This window comes from Danio rerio, chromosome 22 (assembly GCF_049306965.1).
Source record: "Danio rerio strain Tuebingen ecotype United States chromosome 22, GRCz12tu, whole genome shotgun sequence".
Lineage (NCBI taxonomy): Eukaryota > Metazoa > Chordata > Actinopteri > Cypriniformes > Danionidae > Danio > Danio rerio.
In genome coordinates, this window is record NC_133197.1 from 15,221,095 (window position 1) to 15,247,005 (window position 25,911).

General features: G+C 35.1%; 1 protein-coding gene across 1 annotated transcript in view; it reads left to right on the top strand.

Annotated features, from left to right (window-relative positions):
* The first annotated feature begins 1,070 nt into the window (after nt 1-1,070).
* gpc1a (glypican 1a) overlaps nt 1,071-25,911 on the top strand; it is a 42,577-nt gene continuing 17,736 nt past the window's right edge. The window contains exon 1 of the mRNA NM_001037373.2: nt 1,071-1,623. Coding sequence (NP_001032450.2) covers nt 1,467-1,623 — 157 coding nt within the window. The 5' untranslated portion in view covers nt 1,071-1,466. The remainder of the gene's footprint in view (nt 1,624-25,911) is intronic.

Here is a 25,911-nt window from a genome sequence, read left to right on the forward strand (position 1 = left end):
AGTACCGCTGGGAAATCCGTTGGGAATGCGAACGAACGGAGCTTTTTAGTGAATCGGTTCATATGATTCATCACGTCCAACTGTTTCTCATAGGTTATTTTTTTGCTATAAAGAAATATTTGAAGTTACAGTGATAAATGCCATTTTGGTCACTCAGTGCTCGAAATTATGTTTATGTTTTAATGCCAACGCGTGAACATTTTATGAAACTTTAAAAATAAGCCGTCTGTCAAGGTCTGTACATTAATTTGTTTTGATGTGAGAGACTCTAAACATTTTTACGATGAAATTTATAAGGGTTTGGGTTAGCATGTGCATCAGCTATTAGCCAACATGCAGTAAATAAATAAATCAATATAATAAAAGATTTAGTTCAACCCTGCTAACAATTATTGGTTCTCAAAACATTCTGGATTTGGTTAGCCAGGAAGTTTTTCTTTACGCATGATGTTCAGTGGCTTAGGGGAATGTTCATGGAATGTTCGCCTTTAGGTTCTTCTAAAGTTGTTACAAAACAAAAATAAAACTCACTGTTTACGTTACCAAAAAATAAAAATTTGGTCCCCCAAAAACTAAATTTGAACCAAACAGGAACCATCTGGACCCCAGGAAGAATAGCCACTACCTTGGTAGTGGCTAATGGGGATCCTGATAAATAAAAAAAAATAAATAAATCTGGGAATGTTGATCTGTATGCCACCTTTGTGACGTCACTATTATTGTTTACTTGGTTATTGAAGTGAGACATTGGGACATGGAATCATGTATCTCCTATATCTTACAGTTTACCTCTGAACAGTTTCCACTTCTTTTTGTTCAAGTTTTTTTTTTTTTTGGCTGTCAGAAGAAGTTCAAATCTGACACTCAAAGAATGTCAGTTGGCTCAATGTTTAGGAATTGCTCAATACTAAGCTTGAAATCTGCTTAAACTAGGTTATGTTTGCTTGTCTTAACTAGTTCCAGTCTATGTACACCAGTCAGACTATGCCCTTTAAGCTGTTTTTCGACCGAAAAAATGCATTTCTTCATAAGCGAATTGTTTCGTGAGAATCGTTCAAATGAGTCGATTCAAAAGAGCGACTCGTTTGCGAATCGGACATGACTATTGTTCGGTGAGGACGGGACAGTAGAGAGGCAGACAGAACAGGAGCGCACAGCAGCAGCAGCACAGAGATTATTCCTCCAACAGCATCTAATGTTTATTCTGTTATAGGCATATTATCAGTTATGCATTATTAATATTTAGTAAAGACATGAGCGCCAGAAACAGATCCCCGCCGGACTGATCAAAAACACACACATCCTCTTTCATCAGGACCACCGCTTTTAAGGCAGGACATCGCTAAACAAGTGGATTTTATACTCTGTCCCGCAATTGCGGAGAGAATCGGATGCTTTGTTTGGCTGTGTGAAGTGCAGAGCATCAGGACTTCTTCTTCCTCCCCAGCCTCTGGATCCGGGACACAATGGATCTGACAGCGGTCGCGCTGCTCGTGTCGCTCGTGTCCGTGTCTCTGTCCGCGGAGAACGCGGGTGGTAAAGCGCGGAGCTGCACGGACGTGCGCCAGTTCTACAGCGGCAAAGGCTTCACGTTAAACGGCGTCCCGCAGTCGGAGATCTCAGGTATGAATTGCCGGTCGTTGTTACCGGCGCAGTACAGTCTCATTCATATTCAACACTGTTTCTTTGTCAGTCTATCTCTGACACTGAATATCTATCTATCTATCTATCTATCTATCTATCTATCTATCTATCTATCTATCTATCTATCTATCTATCTATCTATCTATCTATCTATCTATCTATCTATCTATCTATCTATCTATCTATCTATCTATCTATCTATCTATCTATCTATCTATCCATCCATCCATCCATCCATCCATCCATCCATCCATCCATCCATCCATCCATCCATCCATCTATCTATCTATCTATCTATCTATCCACCCATCCATTTCTTTCTTTCTTTCTTTTCTTTCTTTCTTTCTTTCTTTCTTTCTTTCTTTCTTTCTTTCTTTCTTTCTCTTTTAATCATTATCTATCTATCTATCTATCTATCTATCTATCTATCTATCTATCTATCTATCTATCTATCTATCTATCTATCTATCTATCTATCTATCTATCTATCTATCTATCCATCCATCCATCCATCCATCCATCCATCCATCCATCCATCCACCTATCTATCTATCTATCTATCTATCTATCTATCTATCTATCTATCTATCTATCTATCTATCTATCTATCTATCTATCTATCTATCTATCTATCCATTTCTTTCTTTCTTTCTTTCTTTCTTTCTCTTTTAATAATTATCTATCTATCTATCCATCCATCCATACATCCGTCCGTCCGTCCGTCTGTCTATCTATCCATCCATCCATCCATCCATCCATCCATCCATCCATCCATCCATCCATCTCTTTCTTTCTTTCTTTCTTTCTTTCTTTCTTTCTTTCTTTCTTTCTTTCTTCTTTTAATCATTATCTATCTATCTATCTATCTATCCATCCATCCATCCATCCATCCATCCATCCATCCATCTATCTATCTATCTATCTATATATCTATCTATCTATCTATCTATCTATCTATCTATCTATCTATCTATCTATCTATCTATCTATCTATCTATCTATCTATCTATCTATCTATCTATCTGTCTATCAATCCATCCACTTCTTCTTTCTTTCTTTCTTTCTTTCTTTCTTTCTTTCTTTCTTTCTTTCTTTCTTTCTTTCTTTCTTTCTTTCTCTTTTAATCATTATCTATCTATCTATCTATCTATCTATCTATCTATCTATCTATCTATCTATCTATCTATCTATCTATCTATCTATCTATCTATCTATCTATCTATCTATCTATCTATCTATCTATCTATCTATCTAATAAATGTCCAGCATGTTCACACCTGTCACTTTCCTCAATGCTCCACAAGGTGTTCTTACACTGTCAACTTCAGAAAGCGCATAAACAGATGGAGCGTCCCAGACAAAAGCTTGCCACAAACAATAGACGAAAAACTCAAACCGCTCTAACACATCGCTAAACCTGTCTTTACCACAAGAATATTCCCACATAAAACAAAACGACCCCAGGATTCATTCATGGGTTTTGCACAGACACCCACCTGATGTCTGGATCCCCATGTGGTTTGAAAGAGCGTGTCCTCGACAGTATGTGGTCCATGTAGGTCATGTTATGAGGTAAACACTCACGGTTGGATTTGTGGATTCCCTCAGTGTTGAACTTTCTGAGGAATAGTGTTACTGTATTAATTATACAAGCAAAATCTCCCGATTGTAGAAGTAACAGGCATCATCTGAAATCCGTGCAGTCAGCAAATGATCCGCAGCAGCAGCCAGTGATTTTTAACGCTCTCATTAGAGGCCAAAGAAATGTTGGCAGGTTGTGAATCTGTCCCATGCGCGCCGGCTGAAATGAAATCTGCCATCAATCTTTATGACACAACCATCTTTTTGATGCATTATAACCAGTAATATGTCACAAATCAGTTGGCGTAAACATGCAATTATATCAATCCACGATGCTCTCCAGTTTTTTTCCCCCTTCGGAATTCCTCTGGGATGCTAGCGTCTAATTGTATGCCCAAAATAAGCTAAAGGAGATAAATGATTCTCGCACATAAACACGTAAATAAAACATAAGCTTGGAAGGAAATACAAATTGAACAACATCACCATTATTCACAATGTATTCTTCCTATAAGATAAAGACCAAATGTACAGTGCATGCGGCCTCCAGATTGCATTCCACAAAACAAACATCTGCTCCTTCAGTAATAAGTGTATTATACATTGGCATCCTCAGCAGATTTTGAGAGGCTGAGGGAAACAAAGAGTTCCTATTGGCCATGAGAATATTTCTCAAGGTCATCGCCTGCGGTTTCAATGACAGAAGGGGGAAGATGAGGGAAAATGTAGCATGTGTCGGCCGCCCACTGCCAGCGTCTCGCCCTGAGACCGTCTCAACATCTTTTATTCATCACACTAACCGTCGGAATAAGTTGTTCGCTTTTCGAGCCTTAAAGTGGTTGGCGGGCAAACTGTGTTTGTCTGGTGGAAATTAGTGTTTATTTTAGTGAGATGCATTGTGTGTTAGTGGTTAATAAGTACATTTTTTAATTAAATCGTGTGCTGGTCTTATTGTGTCATTAAAATGCTTTAGATTGTGCCTCTCAAGCAAGATTTTGTTCAAATAAAGACAAAAAACACAGCTTGGCATTATAATATTGTACAAGTCATTTGGACTACTAATATTTGTGGCTTTTTTGGTGCTTGATAGTCTTAAATTCACTTTCATTGTAAGAAAAAATGCAGCATGAACATACTTCGGAACATCTTTATTTGTGTTCCACAGAAGAAACAATGTTGTTTTGAGTTGCACATGGATCTGTAAATGATAACAGAGTGTTGAGTTGAGACCCCTTTTATAATGTTTTTTTTTTATATTTTCATTAGTTTGACAGTCCCAGTCCACATCCACTTTCATTGTTAGGAAACGTGCAGCCTGAACATGCTCCAAAGCATTTAATTTTACACTCCACTTATAAGAAAATGATTCCAGTTTCAAATGGGATGTGATTGATCCTTTATTTCAGCTTTTTTGGTGCTTAAAGTCCTGGACCCCATTCACTTTCATTGTTAAGAAAAGTGCTGCTTCAAAAGTTTTTTATTTGTGTTCCACAAAAGAAGCTATGTCACTTAGGTTTTGAGTTGCACGTGGATGTGTAAATAATTGCAGAATGTTGAGTTGAGACCACTTTTATGATGTTTTTTCATATTTTCTTAAGTTTGACAGTCCCAGCCCTCATCCACTTTCATTGTTAGGAAACGTGCAGCCTGAACATGCTCCACAGCATTTCATTTTACACTTCATGTATTTGAAAGTCATTCCAGTTTTAAATGGCATACAGATGATGCTTTTATTTGTGCTTTTTTGGTGCTTGATATCCCTGGACCCTATTCACTTTCATTTTAAGGAAAAGTGCAGCCTGAACATACTTTAAAACGCCTTTATTTGTGTTCAACAGAAGAAACTGTCATTTTGGTTTTGAGTTGCATGCGGTTGTGTAGATGATGACAGATTGTTGAGTTGTTGACCAAATACTTATAAATACGTCACATTTTTTAGAAAGTAAATAATGTTTTGCTTTGAGATTTAGAAATTAGAAAATGTTCATTTGTCTAACAGTTTTATAGTTATTATGACCACAGATCATATAAGAGAACATTTTTTCGTCAGTTTCAGAAAGATTTGGAATTCAGCACAATTTTCATCCCCTTTTATCTTTTCTTTATCCTATCTTCTTTTGTGTTCAGTGGAATAAAACAGTCATTCTGGTTTGAGTTGCACATAAGGATGTGTGTGGCGAGGCAGTGGCGCAGTAGGTAGTGCTATCGCCTCACAGCAAGAAGGTCGCTGGGTCGCTTGTTCGAACCTCGGCTCAGTTGGTGTATCTGTGTGGAGTTTGCATGTTCTCCCTGCCATCGCGTGGGTTTCCTCTGGGTGCTCCGGTTTACCCCACAGTCCAAAGACATGCGGTACAGGTGAATTGGGTAGGCTAAATTGTCCATAGTGTATGAGTGTGTGTGTGGATGTTTCCCAGAGTTGGGTTGCGGCTGGAAGGGCATCTGCTGCGTAAAAACTTATCTTTTTTTTATCTGCTGGATAAGTTGGCGGTTCATTTCGCTGTGGCGACCCCGGATAAATAAAGGGACTAAGCCAACAAGAAAATGAATGAATGAATAAGGATGTGTCAGTGATGACCAAATGTTCATTATTTGACTGATTACTCACAAATATGGTTCATTCTGGAAGTATTTTTTACATTTGATTTGAATTTATATGTTTCTAATATTTAAAAAAAAAATAGTTTGACCACAGACAGTATAAGAGAACTTTAGATGTAACAGAAATAAATAGTTTGACGTTCTACCAAGTAATATAGCTTCTTTTGACGGTTTCAGATAGACTTGAAATGCAGAACAATTTCCTTCCTTTTTTATTATAAAGAAGTGCAGCATGAACATGCTTCTAAACGTCTTCTTTTGTGCTCAATGAAAAAAAATAGTCAATCTGGTTTGGGTTGCATTGGAGGATGTGCCATTGATGACCGAACAAATATGACATATTTTAGAAGTTTTTTTATGTTTAATTTGAAATTCTATAATTCTAAAACTTTTTTTAGTATTTTGACAACAGACAGTATAAGACAATATTAGATGTAACAGAAATAAATAGTTTGACATTCTACCAAATAATAAAGCTTATTTCAAAGTATGAGAAAGACTTGAAATTTCCATCCCCTTTATCATAAAGAAGTGCAGCCTGAACATGCTTCAAAATATCTTCTTTTGTGTTTGATGGAATAAAAGAGTCATTCTTGTGTGAGTTGCACATGAGGTTGTGGCAATGATGACTGAACTTTCATTATTGGACTGATTACTTACAAATATTTTGGAAGTATGTGTTTTAAAATTTGATTCGCTATATTTCATGATTATATAATTTTTACAATATTTCGACCACAGAAATCGATTTCACAGTCTGTTAGATATAACAATAAAATGTTTAAATGTTAAACTGACAATTCAGCAAGCATAAATTTCATATCTATATTGATTTTATTTTTTTACAATTGACTAAAATTTCGAATTCTGAATATTAGATGCAACGTTAATAAAACGTTGTTTAAAGGTTAAACTGTTGTAGTTCATTATTAAGTCTGTTAATCAGCTTCAGTCTGTTCCTTATTAAGGAAGCACTTTTGTAATAAATTAGTAAAACAAATAGTTTGGACGACTTTTATTATGGTTTTTTTTTTGTATTTTCTTTAGTTTGACAGTCCCAGTCACTATCCACTTTCATTGTTAGGAAAAGTGCAGCCTGAACATGCTCCAAAGCGTCTCATTTTTTTTGCTCCACTTATAAGAAAGTAATTGCAGTTTATGGATGATTGACATATTTCTTTCAATATTTTGACATCATAGTGATTTTTGCAGAATGTTAGCTCTAACATTAACAAAACATTGTTTCAACGTTGAACCGACGTTGTAGTTATATCACAGTCCTCTCTCCGAATGCCTACAATACGCCTTTATCTCGATGCGGTTTTGCTGGGTGTGACGGTGATACCCATCATTTGCATTCAGAGTCAGAGGGTTTGAGGTTTGAAGGTGTTTTAGAAAGAGCTGATCATAAAGCATCACCTAAAGGTCAGAGAGGAACCAGAGCTGAATGCTGCGCTCTAGAGTTACAGATGCAACCACTGTGTGTCTGCCGTTTTTACAAACACAGAGGCCGCGTATTGTTCAACGGGCGACTATGTGACACTTGGAGCCCTGCGGTGACTTGAAACAATGACAATCTCACGTTTCGCTCAAATAGGCCATGAAGACAGGTCTGGTCTGTGCTCATCTCGCATTTGTTTTGTGAGATGAGACACTTTGTCATCCACCTGTCAGTTTGGAGATTTGGTATTTTCTGGCTTAACATAAAGTGATTTTTGTCAGTCTAATGTAAAGAAAAAATCCAAAATACCCTTTTTTGGAGTCTTTTCCTTTGTATCACTTAATCAATTTGCATTTGTTGATTTTCATCTCAATATTAGTTTCTTTTTCTCATAAAATTCCACTTCAGCAGCTTTACATATGCACCAAACTGCAGGTTTTTATTCATGAATTTTTTTACAGAGGCATTTGTTCATATATGGACTGTTTACATCATATTTTCACTGTCACAAATGACAAAAACGAATATAATTAGTTGTCACCATTTAAAATGTAGTAAATGGTTAAATGTTTCTTTGTTTTCCATAGACCTCTTGTTATAAAAACTGCTGTTATTATGGTGGCTTAAGAAAGCCAACATACTGTTATACTACATAAGCGTAATATTCCTAATAATAGGGTAGGGGGAAGCGTAATATTCCTCTTTTGAGGCTAATTTCAATATGGATCTCTTCCTAGACTGTTCATACTACAACCACAGAACTGAATCGTGCAGCCTGAACATGCTCCAAAGCATTTCATTTTACACTCCACATATAAGAAAGTCATTCCAGTTTTAAATAGCACACCGATGATGCTTTAATTGTGCTTTTTGTTGTTGTTGTTGTTTGAGGCCTGGACCCTTTTTTATTGTAAGGAAAAGTGCAGCATGAACATGCTTCAAAATATTTTTATTTGTGTTCCTCAGAAGAAACTATGTGGTTTTGGTTTTGAGTTGCACATGGATCTGTAAATGATGACAGAATGTTGAGTTGAGACCACTTTATGATTTTTATTTTTAATATTTTTTTTTTAAGTTTTCAGTCCCAGTCCACATCCACTTTCATTGTTAGGAAACGAGCAGCCTGACCATGTTCCCAAGCATTTCATTTTCCACTCCATATACTGTATAAGAAAGTCATTTCATTTTAAATGGCATATGGATGATGCTTTTATTTGTGCTTTTTTGGTGCTTGATAGTCCTGGACCCCATTCACTTGCTTTGTAAGGAAAAGTCTTTATTTGTGTTCCACAGAAGAAACTATGCTGTTTGCTGTTGTTGACCAAATACTTATAAATACATCACATTTTGGAAGTAAATTAAGTTTTACTTTGAGTTAGAAGTTAGAATATGTTCAGTGGTATTTAGTTTATTTGAACAAACACCAAACCTCCAAACTGGTCTGACTAGGGTTGCTATATCTTTTCCAACTGATCCGACTTATGGTTTTCCAAAAACAGACCAGGAAAGTTCAGAAAAGTCCCATTAACTTCCCCATTAACTTTTTACAGTGTCAGACTATTTTGGTACATCTGTTTTCAAATAATTACTGTAATTATTACAATATTACATATATGGTGCTTCCTTAAGTCTATAAAATCTACAATTATCGCCTGTATTAAATTTAGAAGACACACCAAGTCTGGAAGAGCAGATTTATTTTAGTTACTGTCATTTTGCTAGATACAGAAAAGTTGGAGAAAAAAAAAAACAAATATAATAAAGGTGTACTGGAAATATTATTAAGTAAGTACAATTTGCATATTTATAAAAATTAAGTCAACTTAACAGTTCCAAGTTACAATGGGCTTACTTACATTATTTTTTTGTAAAGTCAGCGTGTTGCTTTTTAGGTAGTTGGTTTACTTGCTTTAGGTAACTGATCAGTTTTTACAGTCCTGATACCACTAAATTTTCTAAAAACTAATACGTTAGCTTAATTTGTTCAAGTATCAACACAAATCGATTGTGTGAAAGCCAGCATTTTTTTACAGTGAATATGTCAAAAAAATAAATAAATAAATTGACCTTTGAACCTTACTTAATTTATAATTTAGAGATATATTAATTTGTGCAGGAAATGTATGCAAATTAGCACATATTTAATGAAATAATCACAAATAAGAATATTTAAACAACGTTTTGGAGAACTTATGAAGCAAATAAATGTTTGCTTATCTTAATTTAATTCATAAACGGGTCAAATATACTGTAATTATAAGGTTAGATTATTTTTATTCATTTACCTGTAGTTTCATGCGTCAAGAGATTGATTTCCAGCTTTTAACTAACGTGGCATGGGTAGTTTTTGTGACTTGACTGGTTTTCAAGATTGTTGGCTCATATTTTTTGTTCTTGTATAGATGCGGCACACACCCATGAGGCCTGTGTGAAATGAAAGACACACACACACACACACACAATATCCGCCACCCGCACATCAACCCCATGTGGAGATGCTGAGGCTTTGGCATGTATTAAAGCAGCTCGCACATGCAAATTCTATAATACATTCGTTCGGCGGAGAGTGACAATCAGATTTGCTCATTCGAAGTTATTTAATTAGATTTCTGCATCTAATTAATGTTTGTACGACCATCGCAGATTTTAATCCAGTGGTAATTCCTCGAAAATCATGTAATTAATAGACATTAATTGGTAGATGAAGCGTGAACTAAACATGTGATTATATATGTATATTGTAATCAAATTATATTTTACATTTTAAATTATTTTACATTTTAAATTATATTTTAAGTTAATTTACATTTTAAATAAATATGTAAATGATATAAAAAATTACATTTTAATTGTGTATATATATTTTAATGTGCATGCTTTTTCATTTGATAAAAATTATATACATAATTAACTTAATGTATATAAATTCAGTCAGTTTGAATACAAATATTGTATATTTATAGTATTTAATATTTATGTATTAAAATTGATAATAATAATGAATAATTAATAAAATTATTCATTATTAATTTTATAAAGTGTAACACATAAATATTAAAAAGACTATAAATATACAATATTAGTATTTAAATTGACTGAAATTATTTGAAAACGACTGAAAATGTTAGTGAAAATGAAATGAAAATGAAATGAATTATTATTAATAAATCAACCTGGTTCTATAAACTGTGCATAATTATAAAAAAAATAATATTACTATTTATTTATTTATTTATTATTATTATTATTAATTGTATATATTTAATTCATACTTAAAAAAAATATATTATATTTTACAATTTGTCATGCAAATTCAAAATCTGCTCTTGATTTTCATTACAAAAGTTATATTTGCTGTAATATATAAATATTTGTTTACATCAGTCCTTTTTAAAGTAATTAATTTTCTCATGCGGTTTCAGTTTGTGCAAAGAGACATTAGTGGCGAACGCTCTTGTTTTCACTGATTATTTGTCGACTGCTGATTATGTGCGAATAATCACACGTTCTCCCACACGCGGCTCTGGCTCGACCCACTGATTGTTCTTCCTACAGCCGAAATCATGCTGATCTGATTGGCCTGATGTCCAGTAAACACAATCTGAACTCATTTATTCTGCATTTGAATGACCTCGCAGCTCCTCTGGTGTTTAAGTGTGCTGAAATGAGTGTAAATGCTGGACTGTACATTTCAAAAGTGCTGTTCGTGCTTCTATAGCGAATATACAGTTGAAGTCAGAATTATTAGCCCCCCTGAATTATTAGCCCTGTTTATTTTTTCCCCAATTTCTGTTTAACGGAGGGAAGATTTGTTTCAACACATTTCTAAACATCATAGTTTTAATAACTCATTTCTAAAAACTGATTTATTTTATCTTTGCCCTGATAACAGTAAATAATATTTGACTAGATATTTTTTAAGACACTTTTATACAGCTTAAAGTGACATTTAAAGGTTTAACTAGGTTAATTAGGTTAACAGGCAGGTTAGGGTAATTAGGCAAGGCATTGTATAATGATGGTTTGTTCTATAGACTATCAAAAACATATAGGTTAAAGGGGCTAAAAATTGTGACCTTAAAAAGGATTTAAAAAATTTTAAAAACTAATTTCATTCTAGCCGAAATAAAACAAATAAGACTTTCTCCAGAAGATAAAATATTATTAGACATACTGTGAAAATTTCCTTCCTCCATTAAACATCATTTGGGAAATATTTAAAAGAGAATAAAAAGTTCAAAAAAAGGGCTAATAATTCTGACTTCAACTGTAGATGTTTAAAAAAAACAGCATTAACATATGTTTGACAAAAGCTGGATACATTTTATGGGAGTAATTCAGTGTAATTGCAAAATGATCATTGATTTTTGCTTTTAAGTGCTCTCATTTGAAAACAAAAACTCTATAATAATAATAATAATAATTTAAAACAATTTTATGAAATTATAAATGACGAAAGTGCACTACTTAATTTGTAAAACTTGATCAAAACTCAAAAAGGTTGATTTATAATTTCAAATTAAAATAGGAAGGTAATTAAACACTAATTTGTACCATTAAGACTATTATTGTCTCTCAGTGCAGGGTTGTCATTCACTAAAAATAAATCCTGAAACTAAATTCAGTTTGATCCAGCATTAATGGGGACTGTCTAATAGCTCTTTTGGTAAATCAGTTTTTTTTTTCTGTTAAGGGAACTAAATTGTGGAATGATTTACCCGTTAGCCTAAAATTAGAAAGTAATATAAATATTTTTAGTAGTGTTCTTAAAAAGTGGTTGAAAACAAAACAGCAGTGTTTGCACACACTGTTTGATCATGCCGCCTTTTCTACGGCCTTACAGTAATTTTATGTAAAGAATTATAATTTTGTGTACAGTATATGTATCTATTATATTTTCAAGCCTCCTGTGGAAAGGTGATGAGAATTAGCAAGTCTGCTAAAACACCTAAACAAATGCATTTGGTTGTCCAGTGTAATTGTGATGTCCATGTCAAATGAATAAAGGAATGAATGAGAATGAATGAATGAATGAATGAATGAATAAATAAATAAATGAATAAATACATACATAAATAAAATGAATGAACAAATTAATAAATAAATAAATGAATAAAATAATAAAAAATAAATAAATGAATGAATGAATAAACGAATGAATGAATGAATAAATGAACGAACGAATGAACAAATAAACAAACAAACAAACAAACAAATAAATGAATTAATTAATAATAAATAAATAAATAAATAAATAATGAATGAATGAATAATAAATAAAAAAATGAATGAATAAATAAATAAATAAATAAATAAATAAATAAATAAATAAATGAATGAATAAATAACTGAATTAATGAATAATAAATAATAAATGAATGAATGAATAATGAAAAATGAATGAATGAATACATAAATAAATAAACAAATAAATAAATAAAATACAAAGCAGATTTAATTTTTAAGTTCAAGTTCAACCAAGTTGATTGAAATTCCTAAGTATTAAAAACTTGGGCTTATTGTTTTGCATTATTATTGATAAATGGTTGTGTGGACTTTACAGTATGCCTGAAAAACAAGCAAAGTTTCAAAGAATTGCATCAGAATGGCACTTTATGTTATCGAAACTTAGCTAGCTGATTAGTCTGTGTAGTAAAAGATTACATTCATTACGCTGTAGCAGTTAGCATTGAATTAAACGTATAAGCACGGCCAAGCAGGTGTTGTATGTCGATAGCACACTTGACTTACATAAATCCTAAACTAATTCTAACTCTCCACAAGTTCACACTCACACCTCAAACTCAGCAGCAGTGGAGTTCATTGTTTAATCTGTGCTGTTAGCGCCTCTAGCTAATTAAATACACAAAATGGCTTCATTTGTGATCAGTCTTCCGCAGCCGCAGACAAGTGTTCGTCTCCTCGTGCTGAATGCGCACTAGCAGCCGTGTCGTGAATAATTCACAGTCATGCCGGGCTTTTCTCCAACCGTTTGGCTCTGTCAATATTAATTGCACATTTCTCCACGTTAGCCAGTTAGCTGTCAGGTTCTCGCGCTGCCAACATGCTGCTGAAAGCGAAGAGAAGCGAACGATGAAGACGGAGATGTGATTATTATCGCTGTCAGCGTCCTTTAAGGGAACATTATGCTGTTTTGAAAGTCACAGCGCTGTGAAATGTGTGTCCTCTCAACGCTTTAACAACATTTCCATGAGTAAGAGGGCCGCATTCACTAACAACTGCACAGATTTTTCATATTTAGATTTAGATTTGTTTGTGAAAATGTACAAAATGTTGTGTACACATGTCCTGCTGAATGAAACTCGCTGTCTCTTATCCGCTGTCCTGAAAACAGGGTCGTGTCACATTAGCATTGAGGGATGTTAGCCATCATCCTGCGTTGACTGCATTAGTCAGGTAATGTCTTTAAGGTCTTGACATTGAGTGAATTATCGGTTCTTTACCGTTTACTCATTAAGCGTTTCCTTGTAATTGGATCTAATGGAGAACAATGCATGACAGGACCTGGGTAAAGCTTTACCTCAGCTCAACTTTTGTCTTGCACGTAACGCTGCATGAAATGTTAGCATGTTTTTTTTTTCCCTTGACGTTTACTCTTTACTATGCCTATAGGTTCGGAGATCTGTTTCGGTAGAACCCAGCTAACAATTTCAGGTTCATAAAACTTTCCTTTAACAATCCTGATTAAGTTACACAATGTTATTTTTTAATGTTCTTAAAATGTTTAAAACGTCTATTTTATTCATAACATTTCAGTCGTTACATTTTTTTCTTAGAATTTTATACATGTTCTCCGAATGTTATTTAAAACGTTATTAGAACATTACATCCACATTATGTTTTAAGAACTTTTACCTAAAATTCTCAGTTAATTGTTATCATTGTGTTAAGTGTTTAATACATTTTTAATACATTTGTTTAATAATTATGATTTATTGACATTATTTTTGGTGACGCAGTGGCACAGTAGGTAGCGATGTCACCTCACATCAAGGTCTCTGGTCCGAACCTGGGCTGGGTCAATGGGCATTTCTGTGTGGAGTTTGCATGTTCTCCATGCGTTAGAGTGGGTTTTCTCCGGGTGCTCCGGTTTCCCCCACAGTCCAAAGACATGCGATACAGGTGAATTGGGTAAGCTAAAATTGTCCATAGTGTATGAGCGTGAATGAGTGTGTGCGGATGTTTCCCAGAGATGTGTTGCTTGAAGGGCATCCGCTGCGTAAAAACGTGCTGGATAAGTTGGCGGTTCATTCCGCTGTGGCGACCCCGGATTAATAAAGGAACTCAGCCGAAAAGAAAATGAATGAATGAATGAATGATATTATTTTTGAGTTATAACATTATTCAAAATGTTATTGTCTTGTTACATCAATGTTCTTAGGCCGATATTTAAAACATTATTAAAAAAAAAATGTAAAGTAGTGTTTTGAGAATGTTCCCTGTTAGCTGGAAAAACAATGCTAGAACATGATAAATTTAAATAAAGTGGAACTAAATTTTGAGTGCTACTTCTAAAGCCTCTTATTAGTTACATGAAATGTTAGCAAAACATGTTTTCCTTTCATATTTACCATGTTTCATGTGTTTCTCAAAAATGAGGATCTGCTTACATACAAAACCATGCTAACAATGTTAATAAAAGTGCAAATAGTCAGCAACAAAAAAGTCATTTCCTAAATTTTTTTTAGTAAATCATGTTGCTTTTCACAATTACTATGTTCCCACATTCACATTTTGGAACAAAAACAGAGCTAACTATGCTAAATGCAAATATTAAAGTATTCAAAGCATTTCATTTGGTAGCTACATGTTAGCAAAACATGTTTTGCTACATGAAATGTGAGCAAAACATGTTTTCTATTCACCAATAGGATTTCTGTTTTTCATGAGTCAAAAATTAAGGTTTGTTTGGGTACAAGTCAAGATAATGTTAACAATATCAAAGTCCTACTTAAAAGTATTTAAAACCTCTCATTAGCTAGCCTAATGTTAGCAAAACATGTTTTCCTTTTGCAATTACCATATTTCATGTGTTTTATAACTCAAAAATGAGGATCTGGTTTCATACAAAATGATGCTAACAATGCTAATGAAAAGCACAAATAGTGAGAGTTACTAAAAAGTCTGTCATTACCTAAATAATTTATCAGCAAAACCTGTTTCTTTTTACAAATATTATGTTTCCACTTTCACATTTAGGAACAAAACAGTGCTAATAATGCTAAATACAACTATTAAAGTTCCACTTAAAAGTATTAAAAGCCTCTAATTAGCTAGCCTAGTGTTAGCGAAACAAGTTTTGCTACATGAAATGTTTTCTATTCATCATTTTGATTACTGTTTTTCATAAGTCAAAAATGAAGGTTTGTTTGCGTACAAGATAGTGTTAACAATGCTAAACATAAAGTGCAACCAAAGCCTCTCTTAGGCTACTTAAAATGTTAGCAAAACATTTCTGCCTTCCAATATCACAATGCTTTGCATCTCAAAATATTGAAATAGTCAGATTTGACACAAAACAATGATAACATAGCTAAATCTAACTAAAGAAATGCAGCTAAATAAACGTTTGCAACATTTTAGCACAAAATCTTCTGTAACTTGGGGGAAGCTACACATTTTTAACGGATGCTAACACTGACAGGTTGCATACAGTATTCTCGCATAGTCATGAAAATATACACAATCCAAAGAGGTGCTCTGATATTAAACTTGCATCTGATTAGCATGGAAAGAAATGAGTAAAGCTAAATGCTAAATACCCTAAAGAATGAGGTGTTTGTTCACAACCTGAAAACAAAACATCCGTACTCTGGTAAAGACACTGTTCTGACTTCATGCGTGACAGCTCTGGGATTAGGATTTCTTTAAGACTCAAATACTCGTAATCCGTGGACCCGTAATCCAGATTTTAGCATGGCAATTTGCGAGCGTCTTGACCTTGTTAGAAAGCAAGGATTTTACGTTCAAGGAAAACACTCAAAGGACCTCTTTACCTACATTATCATGCATTTAAAAAAATGACGGCCTTCAAATCCATTCTGCTCTTGCTGTGCTCTGTTCATTTGTCTTGACCCTGTCAGCGAATGCGACAGACCATTAGGCTGATGAGATTTATTTATTGTGACATTTTTTATTGTTTGAGTGGAAGCAATTATGAAGAACTTATTATTTTGCATAATGACTTGCCGCTTCAGTCACGGCACGTTTTCCTTGCTCACTGGGAAGAGCCACACGCACTGAATGACAGCTCCTGCGGTCGATAAAACTCAGCGAGGGATTATAAAATTAACGCATCACATTGAAAATGACGGGACATTATCATTTGCTGTTTTTATAGTCTACTAAGTAAGCACATTCTCACTTTCTGCCTCTCTTACAGCCTGGCAACATGCCCAGTGATTTATCTCTTTTTTTCCTCTCTGGATTCTTCCTGTTATTACACAGCAACAAACTTGTGGTTAACACTACAAACAGACTTGTGTATTTTAGCGTGTTCATAAATAAAAGCATAAAAAATTTTCGGTACAAATTGTTCATTTTTAGCTTTTTAGGGAAAAAAAAAAAAAATATATATATATATATATATATATATATATATATATATATATATATATATATATATACATGAATATTTCAATAAAAGTCACAAGGTAAGAGCAAGTTACACTGACACCTAGAGGTGTGGATGAATAATATCACGGTAGATTCAATATTTATTAATTTGTTCCCTGCTTTTAGTAACTCATGGCAATGTTGAACTAACTACGTAAGTTAATGAGCAAGTGCACATTATACTAATGTTATGGATGAAACATTACACACACAAAAAACAACTAACTAACAATAAACAACAAAATAAACGACATCCACACCCCTAGTGGTTTGGATGAAACATTACACCAAAAAAATAAACTAACAATCTAACAATAAATGACAAAATAAACGACATCCACACCCGTAGTGGTGTAGATGAAATGTTACACCAAAAATATAAACAATGTAACAATAAACAACATCCAAACCCCTAATGGTGTGGATGAAACGTTACACCAAAAAAAAAGCTAACAATCTAACAATAAATGACAAAATAAATGACATCCACACCCCTAGTGGTGTAGATAAAATGTTACACCAAAAAAATAAACAACAATGTAAAAATAAATGACATCCACACGCCTAGTAGTGTGGACGAAAACATTACACCCCAAAAAAACTAACAATCTAACAATAAACAACAAAATAAACGTCATCCACACACCTAGTGGTGTGGATGAAACGTTACACCAAAAAAAAAAAAAGACAATCTTACAACATACGACAAAATAAATTACATACACGCCCCTAGTTGTGTAAATGAAACATTACACCAAAAAATAAACAACTAACAATATAACAATAAACGACAAAATAAATTACATCCACACCCTTAGTTGTGTAGATGAAACGTTACACCAAAAAAAAAAAAAAAAAAAAACTAACAATCTAACAATAGACGACAAAATAAATTACATCCACACCCTTGGTTGTGTAGATGAAACGTTACACCAAAAAAACCCAACAACTAACAATCTAACAATAAACAACAAAATAAATTACATACACACCCCTAATGGTGTGGATGAAACATTACACCAAAAAATAAACAACTAACAATCTAACAATAAACAACAAAATAAACAACATCACAAAAAATGTTACGCCAAAAAAATTATCAACTAACATTAAACGACAAAATAACATGAAGTAAAATGTCAGCAGTGAAACATGCTGGCTTGATTACGGAATGATAATTTATAGCCACAATCTTTTTGTTCATACTAGCACCAAATGACAATTTGTAATCGCGAAAAATATTATCCAAGCCTTCTTTAATTTTTTGAGCTCTGCCATAAAATAAGGCCCCTAATAGCCCACTAGTCGAGCCTGTTCTGGTTGACTAAGATTTCGTTGGTTGGTTCGTATCGAAAAAAAAAAAAACACAAGTGTATTTGCGCTGCAGATAAGCGAACTGAGCGCAGAGTTTTAAAAGCTGACAGTTGGAGAAGTGCTCGCAGCTGAGAATTTTTAGTGCTCACGTTTCTGCAGCGCAAAAAACACTTCGGTGGTCACTCGCAGATCTGGCAAATCCATCTGCTAATGATAGCAGGAAGGGAATCAAAAGTGTGAGATCATTCCATCACTCCATACCTTCTATAACAGAGCGCATTTCCTGGTTTTATGGTAAATAAGACATGAGGATACGGAGATAACATCTTCCCAACAACGCATAGGCAAACTTGTGTTGCTTTCAATATTTAAAAAAAAAAAATGAGAGTGAAGGGAAAATTACATTAGAGACGGTCAGTTATAATTGCCCATATTTTTGTAAGGTTTTCTTTTAAGTCTTTTATATTTGTTGTGTTTAATTTAGTTAATTTATAGGCTATGGTTTACTTACACAAATATTTAACATAGGAAATAATGTTTTTGGCTATTTTCAAAGTTGCACTTTCTGATATATTTATTTGTTTTTTAGTTTCTTCACCAAACGGTGTAGTTTATTGTTAGCCAGTTCGAAAATTGCGATTTGTGTGATCGTTAATTATAAAGCTTGTTTGGCATGCTGTCCCGGGAGGGAGCCCTGAGCTCATAATATCCTCGAGCCCGGGGCTCCCTCCCATTTGCAAGGGGAGTTTAAGGTCTGGTAGATCTCAAGAACTCTCCTGCTTTTGTAGCTAATGAACAGATAGTGATTGCTCTTAGGAGATAACTACTTACTAGGTGCATGTCTATAGTGCTGATTTGGATTAGTCAATTAACTTAAGTTGCATGTTTTTGTACGGTGGGAAAAAACCGGGGGACCCGGGGGAAACCCTGAGCACAGGGAGAACGTGTAAACTCCGCCCAGAAATTTCGGCTAGTTTGGTAAGGACTAGAAACAGTGACGTTCTTGCTGTGAGGCAACAGTGCTAACCACTGGGCCACCCATCTAGAAAAGGAGGAGGAGTAGGGTTGGAAGGGGGGATTCTTCAAAACGAAGATGGCTGTTATATGGAACTTAGGATATTTATAGTGGCTCAGGAATCGTCTCATTGGTGAATCATAAATCCAATAATGCGGGACCGGCTGCAAGCAATCATAAGCACGTGATCCTCTCAAAATTAGTTTATAAATAAACTTCACATATAGGTTAAATATTCAGCAAAGCCTTGTGCATTTCTTTCCAACACTTTTACAATGATATCATTCGTCATTGAGGTTTTATGCATGTGAAAATTTTCAATGTCAAATTTGAATGCTTATTATTGTAGTATTTCTCTACAAAATAAAAATATGTTACAAATGACATTCTTTCTAAAACTTTAAACTCAAACCGTTTCCCCCGTATTTGCTTAAGTAGCCCTAATTAATAAATGGGCGATTAGTTGACTAATGGCTTTTATGAACAACTAATGGTCGACTAAGAAAATCTTTAGTCGGGGACAACCCTATAGTTTAAATACATATGATTTATTTCATTTTATTTTTAATCTTTCAATTGAGAAAAAAATTAAACCCATTTTTTTATAAAATAGCAATATAAAAAAGTACAGAGCTGCCCGAGCTGAATAATTCAGCACCAAAATCCAAGCTAAAAATACGTCTTAAGAAGTCTTGAAGCAACCAAACAGGAGTTCTTGTGGTCTTTTTTTTCTTAGGTTTCACCATCTCTCTAAGTCTTAACCCCTTAGCCTGTTTTCCTCATCCACGCTCTTACACGTGTCCTCGCCTCAAACTCGATTAGAGCTCAGGATGTCTGTTTTAACAAGGTTAGCCAAACATTGTAATGTGCACAATTACGGGCGCTGTTTACACACAAGCACGTGTTCAACGCGCACACGTGTGTATCTAAGCAGCGTCTGAGCTTTGGTGTATTTTTAGGTTTATGGAAACCTAGAAATGTCCAATTCAAAGAGCTGGGTTGAGCGCTTAGCCATCTTTCACCATTAGCGAAGCGAGGCACAGGTTTTTAGAGCGTATCCATAATGCATGCTACGAGTTCACATCTTAACTAATGCTCGAGAGAATAAAACAAGTAAAAAAGTGCTTTCCTACCTAGATGTAGTGCCTGAAGCAATGAAGGTTAATGAGATGTTTACAAGTCTGTTAAGCTATAGTGTGGCACAAAGCCAAAGTGTATGAACAGTAAGTAACTATGCACAGGAAAAAGAATTTCACACAAATCCTTCATGTTGTCCCGACACAAATGGATTATTTTAATAATTTTTACAAATTTAAGTGGATTGAACAAAACAATTAAGTTGTCCCCAAAAAACCCAAGAATTGTGTTGTTTCAATGCATTTTAAAAAAGTAGTTTGAACAATCTGCAAAAATTATTGCTTTGAATGTCCAAATACAGCATTTCTGGTAGATTTTATTTATCAAGATTTGGTTCGACATATTTGAATATTTTTAAGAGTTATAAAACAAAACCATTTCTGTATACATATATATTATATATAAATATTAATATGTCTGTAGAATCAGTAAGCTCATGTCAAAAATCATCAACCACATGATATTTTTCTCCTGACCTTACACTAATCTTTTGTCAGTTTATTTGAGAAGTTCAAGCAAAAATAGTTTAAATTGTGCCCTAATTTTTTGCTTTAAGTGTAATCTGATGGCTGACTTAGGGGCCGATGACACCGAATGTGCTTTTCCAATCTGAGAACGCAATCTGTCGACAAGAAATAAAAGAAGTGCTCTGTGCTTTGTATGTCGCTAGGCATTGACTGAATCAGCATATTGTGCACAAACATTGCTTTTTATTGTTATAATTGTAATAATATTGTGATATTCATGATTTGTGAAGTCGCATAGCTCCGTATAATGCAAAACAGCGACCACTAGTCTCTTCTCCATCTTTAAAAGTCTCCGTAGTCATTTTGATAACACAAATATTGCATCAATAGCTGCATTTCCACTGTCGGGTCAGTGCGAGCCAGGGCTTTTATCGGGCTGGGCCAGGCCAATCGCCCGGTAGGTTGAGCAGTGAGGTCGTAATCATGTCGCGTTTCCACTGTCGTGCTAGTAGCTTACAGCTTGTCACGCACACCATCGCATCATCACGAAACAATTCAAATGAAGACAACTGAAACAAATGACACATTACTGTACAGCATTACATTATATGTCTATACGCACAGGCCTATTTATTTTCAGATATTGCTTTTGCTTAGGCTACCCATCGACCGACTGTTGGCATCGTACATCAAGCGGTCTCGCCACTAACGGAGGGACCCAGCGCACCATCCATAATATAAAATCACAGAAATTCTCCAGTAATAGCTCGGTGTAAAATGTATTTTACAACATCATCGTTTTGATAGACGTCGTCAAACATTCTGCCCAAATGCTCCGGTGAGACCTAAAACATAATTTTTTTTTTCTAGGCTATATGATACTTAATAGGTAATTCCCCTTTATTTAAGAGAACAATTTAAGGATGTTGAATAATATTTGGTTAACTTAAGTAAAGTGTTTCAGGACGTAAGAGAAAGTGATAAAATATAGCCTATATTTCGTTGCACTCAGCAGCTATCTACTAATAAAGATCTACTTTTAACATTTCATTTTTAAATGAACATAAACACTTGTTTAAGGACATAGAACACATTTTTTACTTGCAGTTTTTTTCCCAATCCGTCTGTAAAGCAACACTGCACAGGACTGGATGACAAAAAATAGGTAGTTTCATTTTATAAACGGTAGTTTGTATTATATGAATACAACGGAAAGGCTTTCTTAAGCCACCATAAATAAAAAAATTCATAATTCAGTCCAGAATTTTTCTTCGGTTTAGTCTCTTAGTTCCAGAGAAAACATGGCGAAAATCATGCAAACTCCACACAGAAATGCTAATTGGCCCAGCCGGGACTCGAACCAGCTACCTTTGTGCTGTTAGGTAACCACCCAGCCAAAAATAAATAATAATAATTGAAAATTTGAAAAAGAATGTTACGAATAAAGCTGTTTTACTTTGCTATACATCTACATATGTCTTTAACAGTATATTTTAACTACTTTTAAAGTTAAAATTCAAATATCTAAACTATGCTATCAATGTTAGTCGAAGCTGTACTTTTTGTTTTATTAGTTTCCCAAAAAGCCCCTGTATATCATGTTCTAAATATAAAGTCAACAGGGTTGTATTTTCCGTTTGAACCCTCTCATATACTGCGTGTTATAGGATCACAGCAGCTCATTAGACCGACCTGTTATGGCCTTTATATTTCACACTCCCTTCTGCTTCCTCAGTTCCCCTGGGTCATAAAACTGTAAACACGAATATGAGAGCAGACCATGTGCAAACTAAATCACAGTCAGGCTATTTTCACCGCCGATTATGGCCAGACGTACATTGGCTTTGACGATCCTGCCCATTTACCCAAGAAGGGAAAGGCTGGCATCTTAGAAGAACCTAGGAAATCAATTAAAAGGTGCTTTCCAGTGTTTTATAAGGCATACCTGGGGCTTGCTCTGAAGTCGTCTCTTTTAGCACATAAAGCGAGTGGCCGTCAATCGCCTTTATTGCGGTTTCGTGCACGGCCTGGTTCAGGGGTCACAAGCTCTGAGCGTAAGACGGCATGGCGCCTGGGACGTTCGGGACTCTTTGAGTAGCCCCGCGACTCAGCAGGGTAGCGGATAAGAGAGACCAGAGGCAGATGGTTAAGAGAGTGCGAGAAACCCAGCAGGAGGGGGGTAATGAGTGCTAATAGGCACAGGAAGAGGTTGAAAGAAAGGTCACCTCGAAATGTGGTGGAAGACCAGACTAAAAGCGGACAGGAGCGGAGATTAAAAGAGTCGGCCAGAGCGGTGACGAAGCACTAGATTACGTTTATACTGTCGATAGTATAAAAGCTTAATCCTTAATCAGTTTTATTCCCCAACAGTGTCTTTCTTGTATATGGGAACAGATTATAACGTTAGGATGTCCTGAGATGTCCGGATGATGTACAATGGAAGTAAGATACCAATGAAAATAGTCTGCTGGCCTTCAATTGTAGACAGTTTAGCTCATCATCTGTCTTCAGGTATAATGTGGTGACAAAACAATCATGCAGCTTGTTCATTTAAATCAGGGGTGCCCAAACCTTCTCCTATAAAAGGCCAAAAGCCAAACTTGATTGAGGGCTGTGGGCTAAATGAGCAATATCACACTCGTAGCAGTGCGATATTGCTGTATATCGGCACTGGTTGGAGGCGTGCGTTGGCACGAGGTCACAGGCCGAGTACCTTAGTGCCCCAACCAGTGCCGATATACAGCCATGTCGCACTGCTACGAGTGTGATATTGCGTTTATACAACAGTTTGATGGCATAATTGTGTATATAAAAACAAAATCAAACATGGAGAATCTCAAAAACCCTTTTGAATGAGGAACTACTTTCTTCCGCATTGGATTCAAATCATAAGCTGACAGTTAAACAGTTGAGCAAGTTTAAAACTTAAGATCTGTAGTGTCTGCTTTTTGCTGGCTGTATGTGGGCGGAGGAATACACAAAGGGTAAAGAGACTGTACAGGTGCTGATATTTCTTAAATATATCACGGCTATCAGCCAATCAGATTTGAGAACCAGACAGAACTGTTGTATAAAGTTAAATATACCGAACCATATTTCATCAAATTCGCTCATTTGTTTGCTCATTATTTAAAAATAACTAGAAAAAGTTGCTTTAAAACATATTAAATGATGATGCAGTATAATTATTAGCCTTATATATAATCAACGTAATATAGTAAAAACATAAAAAATCCCATTTATAACACAATGGAGCTCAATACTGAATACATTAGTCAAGCTGCTCCTGCCTTTGCCTTGATTTGCTCATCGATGTCTTGTGCATTGTCCTCTATCTGTCAAGTGACAGTATTTACATTTTAAAAGTCTGATTCATATGAAACATTTATTATTAGTTGCCTTTTTCGTAGCTCCTCAATTAAATGAAAAAAAAGTCTTGAACAGTTTGCTCCAACTTAATTTTTGTACATTTGCAAATCCATTTGTGATGCTAACCACAAAACCAGTTAATTTTTGGAAATTGAGATTGATTTATTCAAACCGGAAACCTAAAAACCTGAAACCGGAATAAGCAAGCTTTCCGTTGATGCAGGTTTGTTATGGTAGGACATAATTTGGCCGAGGTACAACTATTTGAAAACCTGGAATCCGAGGGTCCAAAAGTCGACATACTGAGAAAACCACCTTTAAAGTTGTCCAAATTAAGTAATCCGTATTACTAATAAAATATTATGTTTTCACATAGTTAGGGCGAATCCTAATTCTATTTTTGTACCCCTTCCCCTTGGTCCTTGAAACAGAGTGTGAAGGAGAAGGGCTTTAAAATTTACCCCTAAAGGCTGATTTATACTTCTGTGTCAAGCATGTGCAAAACGAGGGGTAGGGCTAAGGGGTAGAATTTGGATTTCGACTCCTATATTGAGTAGGCTATTCCTACAAATATACACAAGCAACTTAAGGCTGAATTTGTGGTTCAGGGTCAAATTTGTGTTTGAGCCACATCAATCATTTTTGCTGAGAATTTGCAGTTCCCAGCAAGTAGGGTCGGAGAAAATAAAATTAGATTGGAGAGAGAATTGGTACCATTTTTTTCAGAAATTGATGCACCTTAACATTTAGCTTTGGTCTGGAGCAGGTACATGAAAAATCTGCTGATGCTATAGGTAGATAGGAACTATCTAGCCTATTCCTTGGACCTGTTGGAAATAGCACATTTTATGTGCACCTGTATTCTATGGTGGCCACCACAAGGCCATTAACTCCAAAAAGTAGGATGTCCTATACTTAATTTTAGCTGTCTGATGATCTTTGAGGCCGCTATGTGCCTTTGATCTGTACTTCTGTTGAGCCCACACTGAGGATTTAGTGTGCTATTGGGTGCCAAAGATTCAAGGTGTCATATAAGACAGGGCCATTGTGATATACTATAAACAAAGTACTCTAGTGCAGTGATCTCAAACTCAATTCCCGGAGGGCCACAACTCTGCACAGTTTAGCTCCAACTCACACCTGCTTAATAGTCTCTAGTAGTCTTGAACACCTTTATAAGTTGGATCAGTTGTGTTTAATTAGGGTTGGAGCAAAACTGTGTAGATCTGTGGCCATCCAGGAATCTAGTTTGAGATCTACGCTCTAGTGTATTGCAGTGTACTCATCATGGCCCCCTGCTGGTCAGGAGACAAGACAAACACTTGGCAGGGACGTGTGTTAATCCTTCCATGCTTAAATTTAAATCCATGTTGCTGACACAGATGCAAAGGTGTTTGGCACACTTTTTTTTTACAGATAAATTTGTTCCGTTACGCACTTCTTCTCCCCCATCTCTCTTTGTCTTCCTAACCTAATTTTTCCTGTGCACATTTTCCCAGTGTCCTCTGAGGACACTGCTCTGCTGGGGATTACAGAGATATAGCATTGTATTCATTAAAGGCAGCTTATCCTCTTCATTGAGACCAATTTTTGGCAAAGTGCCATCTCACCCATGACCCCTATGTTTGAAAAGAAGGTCAGATTCAGAGATTAGTTGTGAATGGCAGCAAGCCTAGAGTTTGCGTACAGTTGTCGTCATGTCTTGATCT